Source organism: Cnephaeus nilssonii (assembly GCF_951640355.1).
Source record: "Cnephaeus nilssonii genome assembly, chromosome: 18".
Lineage (NCBI taxonomy): Eukaryota > Metazoa > Chordata > Mammalia > Chiroptera > Vespertilionidae > Cnephaeus > Cnephaeus nilssonii.
The window spans coordinates 41947681-41963247 of record NC_137089.1 but is presented as its reverse complement, the minus strand read 5'-3'; the positions used below and the strand labels follow the sequence as shown (position 1 = coordinate 41963247).

Sequence of the window (15567 nt, the reverse complement as noted above, 5' to 3'; positions counted from 1 at the left end):
CATATATGAGGATAGGGATGGTGAAAAGTGGGCTTACAGCTGTAATACAAATAAATAACACAATTTTAATAAATAAGCATACAAAAATAAAGTCTTTCATGTACTCACAACTATAAACCTACTTCTGCCCACCCCTGTATAGCAGATACGATGCGTTATATGAAGAACCATGTGCTACTAAAAGTTTGTTTCTTTTGAAATGTCCTCAGTCAATCAAGTACATTCCCACGGAAGCCTTGTCCCATGTTGCACACATCTGCAGCTCCCCAGAGCGCCCACTTGCTGTTTCTTGCAAACAGGTGCTGAGTGAACATTCAGTGAAATTTTGTGATGATATAGCAAGTATCACTGGAATAATTCTTTTGGGTTAGCCTCATCCTTGTTTCAGTGTATAGTCTCTCATGAAATAAGTGGCTATTTGAGCCACAAAATACTTTTCTCAGCTCAGTTTTGTGTCCTGAACCATGACCTAAGATAATTCTTTTTTTTAAATTATATTTTATTGATTTTTTACAGAGAGGAAGGGAGAGAGAGCTAGAAACATCGATGAGAGAGAAACATCGATCACCCCCTACTGGGATTGTGCCCGCAATCAAGGTACATGCCCTTGACCGGAATCGAACCCTTCAGTTTGCAGGCCAACGCTCTATCCACTGAGCCAAACTGGTTAGGGCCTAAGGTAATTCTTAAAGCATGTGTTCGAGTTCTCACCTGGGAACTTACTCCAGGATCTCCAGTGGAAGTTAAGAAGACATGCCTAGCCCACCCCTGGGCCAGAGTTGGGGATCTTGAATGTCTATTGCAAAGTGGCTCTGCTCTCCTGGGTAACAAGTTATCAAAAGCCCAAATAGGTGGTGTGTCATTCTGATCACAAAGAACTTTGGGCCTCCTCTCTCCTATCTCACCCCCACTCACCCCTCTTTCCCCACTGCGCTCACACACCCCATGAGGGGCTTTGGAAGAAGGGGGCATTTCTGGTAGCTAATGTCTGTTAATTTTCACTCTATGAGCCCTCAGATGAGTATCCTTCCTTTCAGCCCAGGTCTGTTATTGACTCATGAACCCGGTGACAGTGAGATGCTCTGTGAGGATGTCTGCTATGGTTACACATGAAAGACTTGTGGGTGAGGGGGTAGAACCCAGTCCTGAATGCTGCTGTACAAACAAGCTGGTATCTCACATTCTGAGGACAAGAATTCCAGGGGAGGGGACATGTAGTCCGCAGCTCCATGGGTATGAATACTGAGATGACAGATGGTGTTCATAGTGCCTGTTTGGACAACATGGGAACTCTAAATGGATTTACTAACTGAGGTAGCAAAAGTAACATGTGGAAGAACAGTTTGCATCACTTCCTGAAAAGTCTAAAAATTGAAAGGGTTTAAAAATTTAAGGTAAGGCCATCTCTTTCCATTATAACCTCCAACTTGTATTTAAAACACTCATTTGACCTACACATGACTTAGTTAATGAAATTGCAGGAGACTTTGGCCACCAACTCTGCCAACCTCCCTTTAGGGTGCCTCTGCGGAAGCAGAACAAATGGGGACAAATGTGTCATCACTACTGTGCGCTGGTCAGGTCACCTCCATCCCAGGTACCTCACTGTCAGGGATACCTGGTTAGCACCCAACCAGGGATACCAACTAGGTGAAAGCCCATCTTTGACCAGAGCCACACTACTTGCCAGGAGTAAGGGGCGAGGGAGTACCTCGAATCTCCATTTCCTTAACGACACAACTCTTACCTTTCCCAGGATTTTCAGAAAGCAAACCTCTTTGTGCAATCTTCCCTGAGAGGCAACACTCTGGAGGCCAGAAGTGGTGTAGACAGCAGGTAGTGAACACAAAGGGGCTGGAGGCTAAGAAAGAGCTCGGTGACTGGGGTCAGGGGTCAAAGACCTAGATGCTCACAGCCTTCAAAGACCTGAAGCAGTATTCTAATGCAGAATTTTCCCACATGGTGTCCAAGGAAGAATACAGGGAGCAAGGTTCAATTCCACGTGAGGAAATACTTTCTAATATCCAGTGTTGTCCTCAGATGAAATGCATGTAGGGAAATTTCCTAGAGCAGGAGATGAACACATGAAGGGGAGTGTGTATTGTTGTCTTTCCAAGCATGGACTTCGTGGTCAGAGAGAACTGCGTTCTTAACATTTTGTCTTATTTGCCCTGTGATCTTGGCCAATTTACTTATGCTCTCCAGGTTCAGGTTTCCCGTCTGACTGTAGTGAAGACGAGGTGAGCTAGTGACTGAGAGCATTGAGCCCAGCTCTAACAGGGCAAGGGTGTATGTAACGGTGGATATTATTATTTCTGGGGATCCAGACCCTGGATGGTAGTGAATGAGAAAACCACCTAAATGGGAAGCAGTGAGGTGTCCTTTGATCACATTATCTGGCAGCCTGAAGTTTGAGAGCCACCAAGCTTTAATCTCAGCTAAGCGTGCAACCAGATAAAGGAAACCCAGGCAAACCCTAAAGCAACTAAAGAATCAGAAGCAGAATTACGTATAGATAACAAGGAACTTGCTTCTGGGGAAAAATAACATCAGACAGTGGAAGATAAAAATTAGGGGAATTTTAGAAGTGTTAAAACTTATGAATTCCCCAAATTAAATCCCTCTTTCACATATGTTGTGTCTCTAAATCTTAAGACCATTTCATGACGGATTCTAGCAATGCCCTGCTCTCTGGGGAAATATAATGCCCATCGGCTATCATTTGATTCTGGAATTATGAGACAGGAAGACCTTTTCACGTGTGGTTAATTCTTTCCCCCGAACTCAGTGTCACAACAATCTAAAAAACAGATTTCTTGATTGTTAAACTCTCCTGTGCTACACATGTAAACCCCCTCTCCTGCCATTGCACGGAAGAAGTGGAATGCCTTTCCGCCTACCTACAGCCTGCTGGAAGCTAGATCTCCCTGGAATGCAGAGACCCAGATTGGGGAGAAGGTTCCTATTTAAAACAATTATAAAATGTGAATTTGATGCACATTTTAGGGGAAAAAAACATGTGTCCTTAAGTAACATTGCTGGACTGTTTCCGTTTGGAGTATGTGGTGTGAAATTTTAAAAGTCACGAAAATTTTAGTTTGAAAATACCACTTGTTAGGCATTCTTTCATCTTTGTGTCCAAAAAAAAAATGCTTGATACCCAATTTTAGACACTATGGGGAGCATAGACTGGAAACATTGGAGCCCCATCCCTCCAAACCTCACTCTAGGATAGATTTTGTACCCAACATTCTTTCTTGACCAGTTTGAGCTGTTAGTCTTTCTTCTCGTTGCCCCTCCCCACCATTCTTAAGAAATTCTCACAGACAATTTAACATCTCAAGTTCCGCCCAGCTGTTTAATGGCCACTGACTGGCTATTAAACGGTTTTCAGAGGAACTAAACTCAGGACTCCACACCGCCAGACCAGTCAGCTGCTAGTTGTCTGAAGTGCTTTGGATAATTTCCAGAAAGACCTTATTCTGAATGTGTCAGAAGGCCTCGATGGGCCTGGTGCTATTTAGGCCCCTGAAACGGCTTTGAATTCGTGTTGATTTAAGTCTCAGCACTTATTCTTCAAAAAAAAACAAAACACCCAAAACATGAAGCTTTCTTGTAAACATTCTTGAGTTGATTCCCAGACATAAAAACATCCTTCCATGCTGTCTCCATGATACTCCCGGACTCCTTATGCAAAGTGGTCCATTTTGATTAGCAAAGCATATGCCCATCCAACATTCTTTGTAGTGGAGCAGCGATTTTCAACCCTTTTCATCTCATGGCACACATAAGCCAATTACTACAATTCTGCAGCACACCAATTTTTTGCCAATCTGACAAAAAAAAAGGTATAATTTTGATTCATTCACACTGGACAGCTATTATTGTATTGGCTGTTTTCTTCTTCTTCTTTTTTTTTTTTTTTAATTTGACAATGTGAGAGAAAAGAAGTCAGTGCCCCTGATTAAATAGTTAGGTGCTGCATGTTTTAACAATTCTTGCACCGGCGGAAAATTGCTGCAGTTGAAGAATGTTCCCTCCCACACACGGTAGCTATTTCTTTCAGCCTCTATAGGTGAGTACCTGGATGGTCCACCTGCGTCCCTTAGAGACAACCTGACCCCCACTCTTTACTTCATGTTCTTCAACTCAGAGAAACCCAGTTGTTCTGCTCACAACTGAAGGCAGCTCCTCACCTGCTTCCTCACACAGTCACTTACCCCTATTGATTTGATCCCTACATGTCCTTGGTCACGTCCCTATGGCCTTGAACTTTACGAGGCTTCAATTATCGCTCACCCAGACGGACAAGGTAAATAATGGCCTCTGGATTGTGCTCCCTGCCTTTACTTCTGCCTCCCTCCAACCCCTTCCTCATGCTGGAGCCAGAATGGGAATGAAGGATATAACTTCCCTGCTTCAAACCTTCAATGAATGATCTAACTTTGATCTTAGAATAAAACTCAACAAGTTCCCGCTTGCCTTCCCAGCCTCATTAAACATCACTTTTTCCTTAATATACTCCCTCCAAGCCACCCCAAATATCTATCCTTGCCTTCAACACACCAAGCGCCTTCTTGGAACATGTTCTCACCCCTACAACAGGTTCTCTCTTTCCTTAATGCCCTCCTGTATAACTTTTATTTGTTTTTCATATTTGATATTTGAAATATTGTCTTCTAGAAGCCTCCCCGGCCTCTCTATCCTGAGTCCAAGTCTGGGCTAGGTACACCCGCTGTGATCCCAAAGCACCCATTAGCACTCAGCTCGTTGTGTTGCCCACTCACTGGTCTGTGCACAGTACTCCTAAGGAAAGGTGTCTCAGCTCCCCATTCATTCCCCACAGAGTGCCAGGCACCTGGCTACATATTGCGGAATGAGTGATTGAACGCTCCATGCTCTTTAGCCACACGCTCTTTACACTCATGCCCAGAGGAAGTATTTCATTCAATTGTTCCATAATATTCACCGAGTGTTCTCTCTCTGCTACGTTCTACCAATACTCAATAGGAATACAATAAAATTCTCTTCCTGCACTGTTGTATTTGGCCAAGTATCGTTTGCCACCAAAAAAAAAAAAAAAAAAAAAAGTCACTGTTGGCTCTTGGGAAATATGGTCACCCTACATGTGGCCTCTGTGTGATCACAGCTTTTCTGTCTTCCACCTAATGGTGACCTTCTGAATTGCATCCTGTTCATGTGCTTACATTTATGCTTCTTTGGAGTCTGTCTTCAAATGGTCTCAAACCAAATGTTCTTAAGCTTCCCTCAGCTGGCTCCATCCATGGAGAGCTGCACATACAACACCAAGTGATACTAAGCAACGTGCACCTTGAAAGAAAATTCCTACAAAACGTGCCCAGTCTCCATCTGAAGCCAAGACGCTTGAAAGGTTCTGCATCTAGAACAGGAATGCGGAGAGAGCTGGACCCATGCCTCCTGTCAGCAGCCACCTCCCCGCTCACCGCAGGCTGGCAGCGGCTCTCAGGAGGCCTTCGAGCAGTCAGAGAAGCATTCATCGAAAAGATTTAGGTTAGACACGTCCAATTTCTCATGTTTATAACAAGAAATTGAGTTATCCTTCTCGAATGAGGGGAAATGCGCCATCTGGGACAATACATGGTTTTATTTTTTCAAAACAATAAGGACATCACATGTGTTCAGTCAACTATTGAATAAAAGGAAAAAAAAGCAATTTATATTATCTACATTTTCTTCTATGTGAAACCCAAATAAATGAAGTCAGCATTTTTCATTATTCCCAACTCAGATATCATTGTAGGCAAGTAGTTTATTGGTTATTTCCGAGGGTGAATTAATCTATTCTCCATTCATTCACTTGAGTCATGCTTTCTGTTATGTTACTACCTGCTGTGACTTGGTAACGAGTATTGTTCTCTTTTCCAGAAAAGCATAGGAGGCCATGTTCCTTTAGCTTTGCCAGTCACATCTGCAGGCACCAGACAAATGAAATAGGCCACATTATCAATATAGCTGTTTTGGCTTCTTGAAATTACATTACACCTTTTATTTTCAGCTTTAAGGGCATATCCATCCTTATCTTCACGCTGCCCCTCACCTGCCTTCCCACCATTCTCTACTAGATGTGAGGACTGCTATCTCACACACTACACCTCAGTTAGTTGTTACTACCTGTCACTGTGCAGATGTAGGTGCCCAGCTCCCCCCTACCTGTGCCTAAAGCACTGGCATCTCTGACTCCGTGGTTGTCACCTCTCCTGTCACTTTCATTGCTGATCGAAGTCCATCAATTGCCAGGATCATCTTTCTAAAATGCACTTCTGACCCTGCTCTAAACTCCCACAGTCTGTGGAACTCCTTTGTATTAAGTGATCCTCAGTCTCCTTTCAAACTCCCCCTAAATCTGATCGGTGGACTATGATTTCTCCCCTGGCACTTTTGTTCATGCCTCACTTTAACCTACCACAACAGCCGACCCTGCCTCTTCCTGATCAGCGGTCTCAATGCCCCACCTCCAAGGAGCTTTTTGATTTTTGTCAACTAGAGATTATCACTTCTTTCTTTGACTTCTCCATGGTATTTATCTGGACCTCTTTTATTACATCAATCTTATGCAGCAGTGTATTATACTGAATTATATGCTTAGTGGTTTTTTTCCTGTTTGTTTTGTTTTCTTTTCTACTGTTTTGTTTTATACTTTAAAGACAGAGATTTCTGTTATCTTTGGATCTCACATTCTCAGGGAGGGACTTCAAATTTTCTAAAGTTAATTTACTCAATTGACTTGGATTCAAAGAAGATCCTACAAATTTTACTCCATGTGTGAGTCTTGCAATTTCATTCTTTTGGGGATAATTCTTATTCTAAGAAACTAGTGTGGTTTGTGGTTTAGAGTCATGGTTTAAGCTGCCCTTAGGAAGAATGAAAAGCAGCTGGTGTCCAAGGAGCTCTGGAAATATGTCAATAAACTAATTGGAGAACAGAAGCCAAGAGGAAAGAAGTTTGACTTGCATATCTTAAGCTCTATCTATATTATGACTTTTTTGAAATTATGCAAAACTTATTTTGGGTGCATGTGATAAAAAGCTATTATACATGATGATAAAATTTCTGTAAAAATATAAATTATACAGTTGCCCCTTGGTAGCTGTGTGAGATTGGTTCCAAGACTCCTATAGATACCAAAATCCATGGATGCTCTTTATATCAAACTAGTAGCCCTGCGCACGAACCCGTTCACCAGTAGCTCTCTGCGGGGCCTGGCTGCTCCATGCCTGCTGCCCAGAGGCTCTCCATGGCCTAGAGACCCATCCACGGCTGGGAAATGCAAACGATTTCCCTCCTTGTTCTCAGGAACTCCGATAAAGGACTTCCTTCCTCTTTCTCGGCCAGCTTTCACCCCTGTGCCTCTGCCACCAGCCCCTCCTGTCACACTATCCTCCACCCCGTCCACCCTCTGGCCGCCCGAACTTGACTTTGCCTGGGAGTTGGGGGCCACTCGACTCTGCTCAGCTTGCCAGTTCCTTCTCTTCTTACACAAGCATTCCACGCCCAGCCTGGCCAGAGGCCCATCCGTGGCCGGGCGCAGAACACTTGCCTTGTTGCCGTGGCGACGAAGCAAGCATTCTGCCAGGCCGCTCAGGCTGCCTGCTCTCAGCAGCTGCCCCCCGGGACTTGGGGACTCCGGTGGGGCTGAGGGGACTGGGCGCCGCTATCTTGTGGCTATGGGCGCCACCATCTTTGTGATGGAGTGATGGTTAATTTGCATATTACTCTTTTATGAGCTAGGACTAGAGGCCTGGTGCATAAAATTTGTGCACTCATGAGGGGGGTTTCTCAGCCTGGCCTATGCCCTCTCGCAGTCTGGGAGCCCGTGGGGAGTGGGCCTAAGCCGTCAGTCGGACATCCTTAGTGCTGCCACTGCTGCTGCACTCCCAGCTGTGAGCTCGTCTTCTGGCTGAGCGGCACTCCCCATGTTGGAGCCCACTGACCACCAGGGGGCAGCTCCTGCGTTGAGCATCTGTCCCCTGATGGTCAGTTGGCATCATAGCGACCAGTCATTCTGCAGTTTGGTTGATTTGCATATTATCCTTTTATTATATATTGTCTAGTCTTTGCAGATAAGATACGCACATCCTCCATATATTTTAAATCACCTCAAGTTTGCTTATTATGCCTAATACAATGTAAATGGTATGTAAATACTTGTTTTACTATAATATTTAAGGGATAATTACAAGAAAAATGTCTACCTATTATAGGTCTAACAATATAGTACATGTCAGTAACAATGTAATAGACTATTTCAAATATATTTGATCTATTGTTGATTGGATCCATAGTTGGAGAACCCATAGATAGGAGTGTTGACTGTCATATCAAAATTAATGCTACTTAAAAATAGAGATAAAAGGATGATTAAACATAGACTTAGCACCCTGAAAGCTTAAAATGAAGAAGTTTTCAGAAATATACAAATAACTGTAAATCCAGTTCGATTTTGATGAGAGCAGTATAATAGATGTATAGGTTATGGTGCTTCAAAGGAGAAATCAAATGAGGTTGTGATCATAGGAAATATCAACAAAGGACACGCATTCTGATTACAACTTGAAGGGTAGGATTATAGATAATGGCAGACATTAATGAGGAAACATTAGAAGAAGAAGAAATGGCATAGGAAAAGTTCTGAGAGAGAAGCTGGGATGAGAGAGATTACCAATCAATCTGGTGCCATTAGCAAAAGCCCTGAGCTGAAGACCGCCTTCCACGAGGCTCCCATGGTATTATAACTCACTGATGGGGATAATTTGTACCCATGGCTGGGGGCCATAGTGAGCTAAGTGTCCCAAGTCTTTGAGATACAGAGTAGAGCTGGGAATTGAACTCATTTTCAAATTGCTCACAATCCAAATCAACGTTGAACAAGTTAAGACAAAGATAACTGTTCAATTGAGATCTTCATTTTTCACCTGAGCTTAAAGTCACTTACATCCTGACCTATAAGCTACCTATTATATTGTACCTCCCTCAATAGTTTCTCTGAGTCTTCTTGAGGGGCCCATTGAATTACTTCCATGGGTCAGTTTATTCAGGGAGGTGTACAGTTTCACAACAGGAAGATATTTTTAATGGAACTAATCCATTTTCCTGTCTCAGGGCCTTGGTCCTTCCTTACTCTTCCCTCTGCTGGGAATGACCTCTCACCTATCAGTGTGGCTCCCTCCCTCCCCTCTCTCCAGGATACTCACACTGAGCTCTTCTCTGACCACATTATGAAATGTCACAACCTCATCACAATCAGCTTTCTGTTTCTTCATAATCTTATTATCTTCTGATGTACTGTGACCTTTATATATTTATCTTGTTTATTGTCTGATTCCTCACCCCAGATGGCTAAGGAGTGTCTGTTTTACTCATGAATGTGTCCCTAATGCTTAGAATAGGGCCTATGTATTAAATTAATAAATACTTATGCAAATGAACTATATGCAGTGTTTATTTTTAATACATTTTTATTTATTTGAGAGAGAGAGAGGAAGAGAGAGAGAGAGAGAAAGAGAGAGAGAGGAAGGGAGATGAAGAGAGAAACATGGATGCAAGCTCAGAACATGATCCCTTCCTACTGGCTGCTTCCTGCATGCTCCCTACTGGGGAGCAAGCCTGCAACCCAGGAATGTGCCCTGACCGGGAATTGAACTGATGACTTCTTGGTGTATGGGATGACACTCAACCAACTGAGCCATACTGGCTAGAGTTAAATGCAATTTTTAACATGATAATTGAGACAGTCACATGTTGCTTTATAAGACTTAACTGTTCTAACTACTATTTTTCATTAACTTTCCTGAGTTAAGGAGGATTTATAGAGCATCTGTCATCTAACCAGCACTGTATCTGGTTCTTAAAAAGTAAATTGTATGTAATAGCTACCGTATCTGAAAGAAGAGGGGAATGGCAAATAAAATATGAATGCTATAGGATTTCAGCTGGCAATGTGAAGAAGGATACAAAGATATCCCAATATTTCTGGGGGTTTCCTCCAGTAGAATGTTTGCTAGATCTAAATGCATAGATGCTCCCAGTACAAGCATGGACTTTGAAATTACACAGACCTAAATGCTAATCCCAGTGATCCGGTGCCATATGGATAACAACCCACACCACCTTGGCCTATTCATGAACTTCTCTGGGCCTCAGTGATTTCAAGGGTAAAAGGAAGACCACAGTCTTAACCTCACAAGGAAAATGTGAGCTATCAAATGAGGTCATCTGTGGAAACAATTAACCAAGTCCTTGGCACATAGAAGCAATTAAATAAATAACATGTGGAATGAATTAATTCTTGATCAGAGGGAAGAGATATAACTAGAAAAATGTGGCTTTCTTCATTCTATTTCTACTGTGTTGTACCCAACCTATGCCTTTATTCATGATGGTTCCTCTTCCCTCCATATCATAAAAATAGTGAATTGCATTATGTACTGATGGGTTCTTATGTAAATTATCATTCCCATTTTACAGATAAGAAAATTGAGTCTCAGCAGTATAAGTAACATATACAAGACAATAGAGTAAGCAGCAGAGTTAGGATTTCAACCCAGATGAGCTTATCTCCAAAGCCTGTTCAGTTGTCTTGAGTCTCAGACTGCGTAGCAATGTGATCCCCACCCTAAACCCACAATCTGGATATTACCCCTTTCTGAGTTTAATCGAACCTTATGCATATTACTCCATAATTGAGGGTAATTTTGAAAACATATTTGTTTCTCTTCTCTCTGTGTCTATATGTCACCTTCTAGAAACACCTCTTCAATGTGCATAACTGTTACTACTTTAGATCTTGAATAGGTTTTCACTGGGCAACTTTCACAAGAAGTTCATGGAAACCCATGAAAGTTAATGTTTATTGAACATCTATTTTGCAGTAGGCTTTGGTCTAATTGCTCCACCACTCAACTTATACATTCCTCATAACAACCCTGTATGGCAGATACTACCTTTAGCTTCATATTAGAGATGATGAAAATGAATGAGGGGGTGAATCCACTCAGCTTATATTCCAGGACTGGGGTTTAAACCCACACATTTAGATTCCAGAATCCACAGTCTTAATCATGAGGCTGTATTGCCCCTTATGCACTAGGACTGGTTACATCTTCTTTTTGTATTTCTTTAAAAATCCAAGGAACATGCATTTTTATAGAATAAATTGCACTTCTATGAACTATGACTCTTCTACGCTTGGCAAGCCTTTGATTGCCCTCTGACAGTGATAGCTGCAATTAGTCCAACTTCAAAAGCAGACTTGAATAAAATAGATGGAATTTATCATCTGATCGGAATCCCCAAATTTTAGGTCAGCACTTATGAAAAGTTGTTAGTGGTATATCCACACCCCCCACACACACACACACACACACCCCATCTTAGAAATACCATATCGGTGGTCTCCGTTGCCTTAAATAGGCTCCAAGCTGTGCTCTTGGAAGGTACTGGAATTTAAACCATAACCTTGCATAAATTCAAAACCAAAAAGAAACGTTAAAAAGACATCTATCCTTTCAATGCCATCCCTATTTGAAACATTCTCAGTAAAATGATTTCGGCACAGGGAGCCTATTTTAAGAAGAGAGAGCAAAGAATGTGTTCAGAGCAAGTTGGAACAGCACGCAAGGCAGTGCGCGCTGGCTCCCCTGCTTCTCTGCGGGGCAAAGCTCTAAATCACCAGGAGGCAAGAGCAGCGTGTTCGCCAGCACACTGCACATGAGCATCAGCAGGCGCTCTGTCCAAGAAAGGGAAAGGACTCCTACCCAGACAATAAATCATGCCCGCGAAACCTATAATTTGAAACAAAAAAATTGATTTCCAATAAATGTCTTAACTGGGACATGTGGCTATTAGCTAAACAAAGCCCCCAACATTTTCCATGAATTTTTTTTTTTTAAAGGGGACCTTCCAACTAGTGACCAGTCAACACACCTCCCTCTTGACCTTTGTTTCTTCTATAAGACCTGATTCATCGATGGTTCTGGAACTCGCAAAAGCTCATGAGACGCCCCCCCTCCCCCCACTCCCCTTTCATTCTGTAACTGGGACAGCGCCTAAGCTTACCAGGCACACAAGGTTATGGTTCAAATTCCCACTTCTTGTAAGTAGGTTAAAAAGCGCCCCCGTATCTCCTACAAGCACTCCTTAGGTGCCTCTAATGTACGATGGGAATAAAGCATTCTCACTCAGGACGTAAAGAAAAAGTCCTCTTACCATATATTCCATGTTGGCGGCCGGTGGGAACACCTTGCCCCGGACTTGGTTGTGATAGTCAAGGATGGCGATCATGTCATTTTGCGAAATGTAGCGCTTCCGCCTGGCTTTGGGGATGTCCGCAGAATCGAGCTGAGCTCTCAGAGCGGCTTCAATATCAGTGAAATTATTGGTTGGCGAGGATGAGTCAGTGGAATTGAGTAAGACAACAGCACTTGCCTCACAGAGAAGGGAGAACAGGAGCGCGCCGCTGACGGCAGAGGTTGCTGTCATTTTGAGGGTGGAGGGAGGCACCGAGTGTCCTTTGCTTTAAATCAGAAAGGTAGAATTAGGGTCTATGGAAGGGGGGGAAATGGGCCAGAGAATATGGAGGTACAAGTTATTATTTGGGAGCTTTGTTTGCTTTGGTTTTTCTCAAAAAAATAAAAATAAATAAAAATCCAAACACATGTTGAATTCAAGCCCAGGAGACAACCTATAGTAGCCTCTTTGCATTTTGCTTGGTGTTAATGAGGCAGACTCCTAAGAGGAATTTCCTACAGCTAGAGAAAAACGAACAGTCTGGCTACTAACCCTAAAATGCATGTGAGCATGAGAGCCATTTGTCCCAAATTCCTGAACCACAAAATGCATTACATGTATCTTCAGATGGAAATCTTTAGAAATTAAAATTCATCTGGAGAGGGAAGAGGGAAAAAAAAATATGCATTGCAGGTAACAGCAGAGAATGTGCTGATGTCTCCCAGACACATTTGGACATCAAGTGAGAGAAACATACCAACGAGCCATAACCATCCAAACTCATTTCTAAAAGTAAAAAAATAAAATAAAAAAATATAAAAAAGTGTGAGCTATTTTAAAATCAATGCATGCAAAATAAACTTGTTGAGCTAAATAGCTTACCTCTGCACAATGCCAAAGTGAGTATTTTGTTCTTCCAAAAATGTAAAGTCTTTGCTAAGTTGTAGCATGAACTCTTGTAAGAGGAGTGTGTCTTATTACAAACTCTGAGAGAGTAAAAGTCTGCGAGGTTTAAATGCTGCTGGCTACAGGAGCCGCTAACAGCTTTTATATGTCACAGTCGGCAACGTCCAGAATGGGCAGTCTTTCTTAGGGTCTCTCCCAGCCAAAATCAAAGGGGAGGGGTTTGGGAGAGAAAAAGAAAAAAAGAAAAAAAAAAAAACAGTGATTGGGTGGCAACCTTTTTTATGTGGGTGGTGAGGAAATTGAGTCACACCCACAGCTTACAAAGTACAAACCATAAAAGACAAACCCCTTTTTCTTTGGGCTTCTACCTTTACTGTGAGTGGTTAATTTCCCCCATTTAATAGTTTCTAGTTCCTGGTTCCCATACAGAAAGAAAGAAAGAAAAGAAAAGGAAAAAAAAAAAAAGTGAGTTCTTGAAAACACAGATGCCTGAGTAACAAGGAGTACATTTTTTAAGATGGTGACAGGGGAGCTGAAAAGAGCAAGCTGATATTAAATCTAAAGATCAGCTCCCAGAGCTCATCTGGGTGGCCACAAATATGATTCAAGAGAGATGCCAGGCAAGTCAGTGGTAGCCAAGCTATAGCATATGATATTAGGATAATAGATGCTCAAGTGGTAGTTCTCTGTCTCCATGTGGCTTTATTCCTCTAATTTCTATATTTATTCTCTCTTTTGTTTCATCCCCCCACCCCCTTTTCTTTCTCTACAAAGTGAGGCAGCAAATTACCTGCCTTGTATGTAATGCAAATAGACAAGCCCATGGCAAAGGACGGCCGCCAAGATGACATCTGTTTCAGGTTTAGGAGCATATAGTTGAAATTTTAAGCAGAGAGTGGCTCAGCCTCTCAGGAAGCGTATTGGAGGGCACAGCACAGAGCCCATGAGGAATTCAGCAGCAGCAGCAGCCGCCACCGCCAGCAGTCAGGAGTGCCTTCTTAGAAAGATGCCTTGGGAGCAAAATCCGTGTCCGGCAAGACAAGAGCCAAGAACGCGAATATCAGGACAATCTGTAATGACAGCTCCCTCAGCAATGCCATGGGTCCTGGTGACATTAACAAAATGTGGCCCATTCACAGTGAGTGGCAGCGGGAATCCTGGAAAATACACATTATTCCGTTTACTTAATGCACTGGCTTGCCCAGGGTGCCGATGTGCTGGTCTCCTGCATGTTTCTGCAGGAGGAGTACTATGTGAATTCACAGCCGTCAGAAATGATGGTCATGTGGTTAGAAGCACACCAGACTGAGAGCCAAGTTTCCTGGGCTCTATTCCCAGTTGGATCTCCAGCAATATGTGTGGCCTGATGCGTGTTCTTTAACTCTTTATTAGTGCATCTAAAAGCGGGCGGGGCAAGGTGCATATTCATGGTGAGGCTGACTTCATCAAATTCCCTAGGAGAGCAGAACCATGTTTGAAACAGGAAGTGCCACTGAAGTTCCAAGTACAGTGACGAGGTGCCAGGAGGGATGTCTGATGGCAGGGGTCAAAGCTCAGGTGTTGCTACATTTTGATGAGTATCAAGCTTTTCACTGAAGTGGAGTCATTTTAGGAAAGCTCCATTCGCAATACTGAAAGCTGTAAATGAGACTTAGCACGGTGGTGTTGAAAAGGCAAGACCATGTAAGGGCAGGAGGTGAATAGGAAGAGTGTGGAACATCCGAGCCGCTGGAGGAAATGCACGTGACCGCTCACAGCTGCAGATGTTTAACAGCTGGAGCTGTCCAGCTAGGGTCTCACCCCTTCAGGAAGGACTCGTGGTGCCTTGAATGAATCTCAAGGATGTTGTGTTAAAGATCTCTGAATTGAATAGGAGGTTAGACAACATACTCTTTATGAGCCGTCCAGCTCAAAGGTCCCAAGACATTTTGAGAAATTAGGGACAGCGCTGATTAGCCTATACTTTCCAACATATGCCATATAGCAGTCCAGCATATCGGGGACAATAGGACTTTTAATGCCTAAACAGTGGACATGAGCCTTTCTTTCTCCAGGGTGGCTGAGTTCTTGCTTAGAATCTCATCCATATCACCAGTTGCTTTCAAGGTCAAACCTTTGTCATGCACATAAAGAGGTATTGTTCTATCTCTTGGGATTTGACTTGAGGGACTTCCGTGGGAATAAAAAAAGTGTTCCTGGAGAAACTTGTCTGAGCCACAAATGGGTTTACTGTAAGAGAGTGGAGGGAAAGAGGAGGCGGAAGAAAGAGGGGATTTCTGAGATAAACCTAAACATGCCCAATTACATGAGGGTAGATCTGATAGTTGCTTTATGTTAAGACCCTCAGGCATGTCAATGATTTTAGATATCTTTCAGCACACATGGATTATATTG

At 42.8% G+C, this 15567-nt stretch overlaps 1 protein-coding gene across 1 annotated transcript in view; it reads right to left on the bottom strand.

Moving 5' to 3' along the window:
* Positions 1-13277, bottom strand: part of PI15 (peptidase inhibitor 15) — a 29027-nt gene extending 15750 nt beyond the window's left edge. The window contains exons 1-2 of the mRNA XM_079795920.1: positions 13150-13277; positions 12247-12553 (exon numbers count right to left, since the gene is read on the bottom strand). Of these exons, the coding sequence (XP_079652046.1) occupies positions 12247-12553; positions 13150-13217 (375 nt within the window). The 5' untranslated portion in view covers positions 13218-13277. The remainder of the gene's footprint in view (positions 1-12246; positions 12554-13149) is intronic.
* Positions 13278-15567: the final 2290 nt, after the last annotated feature.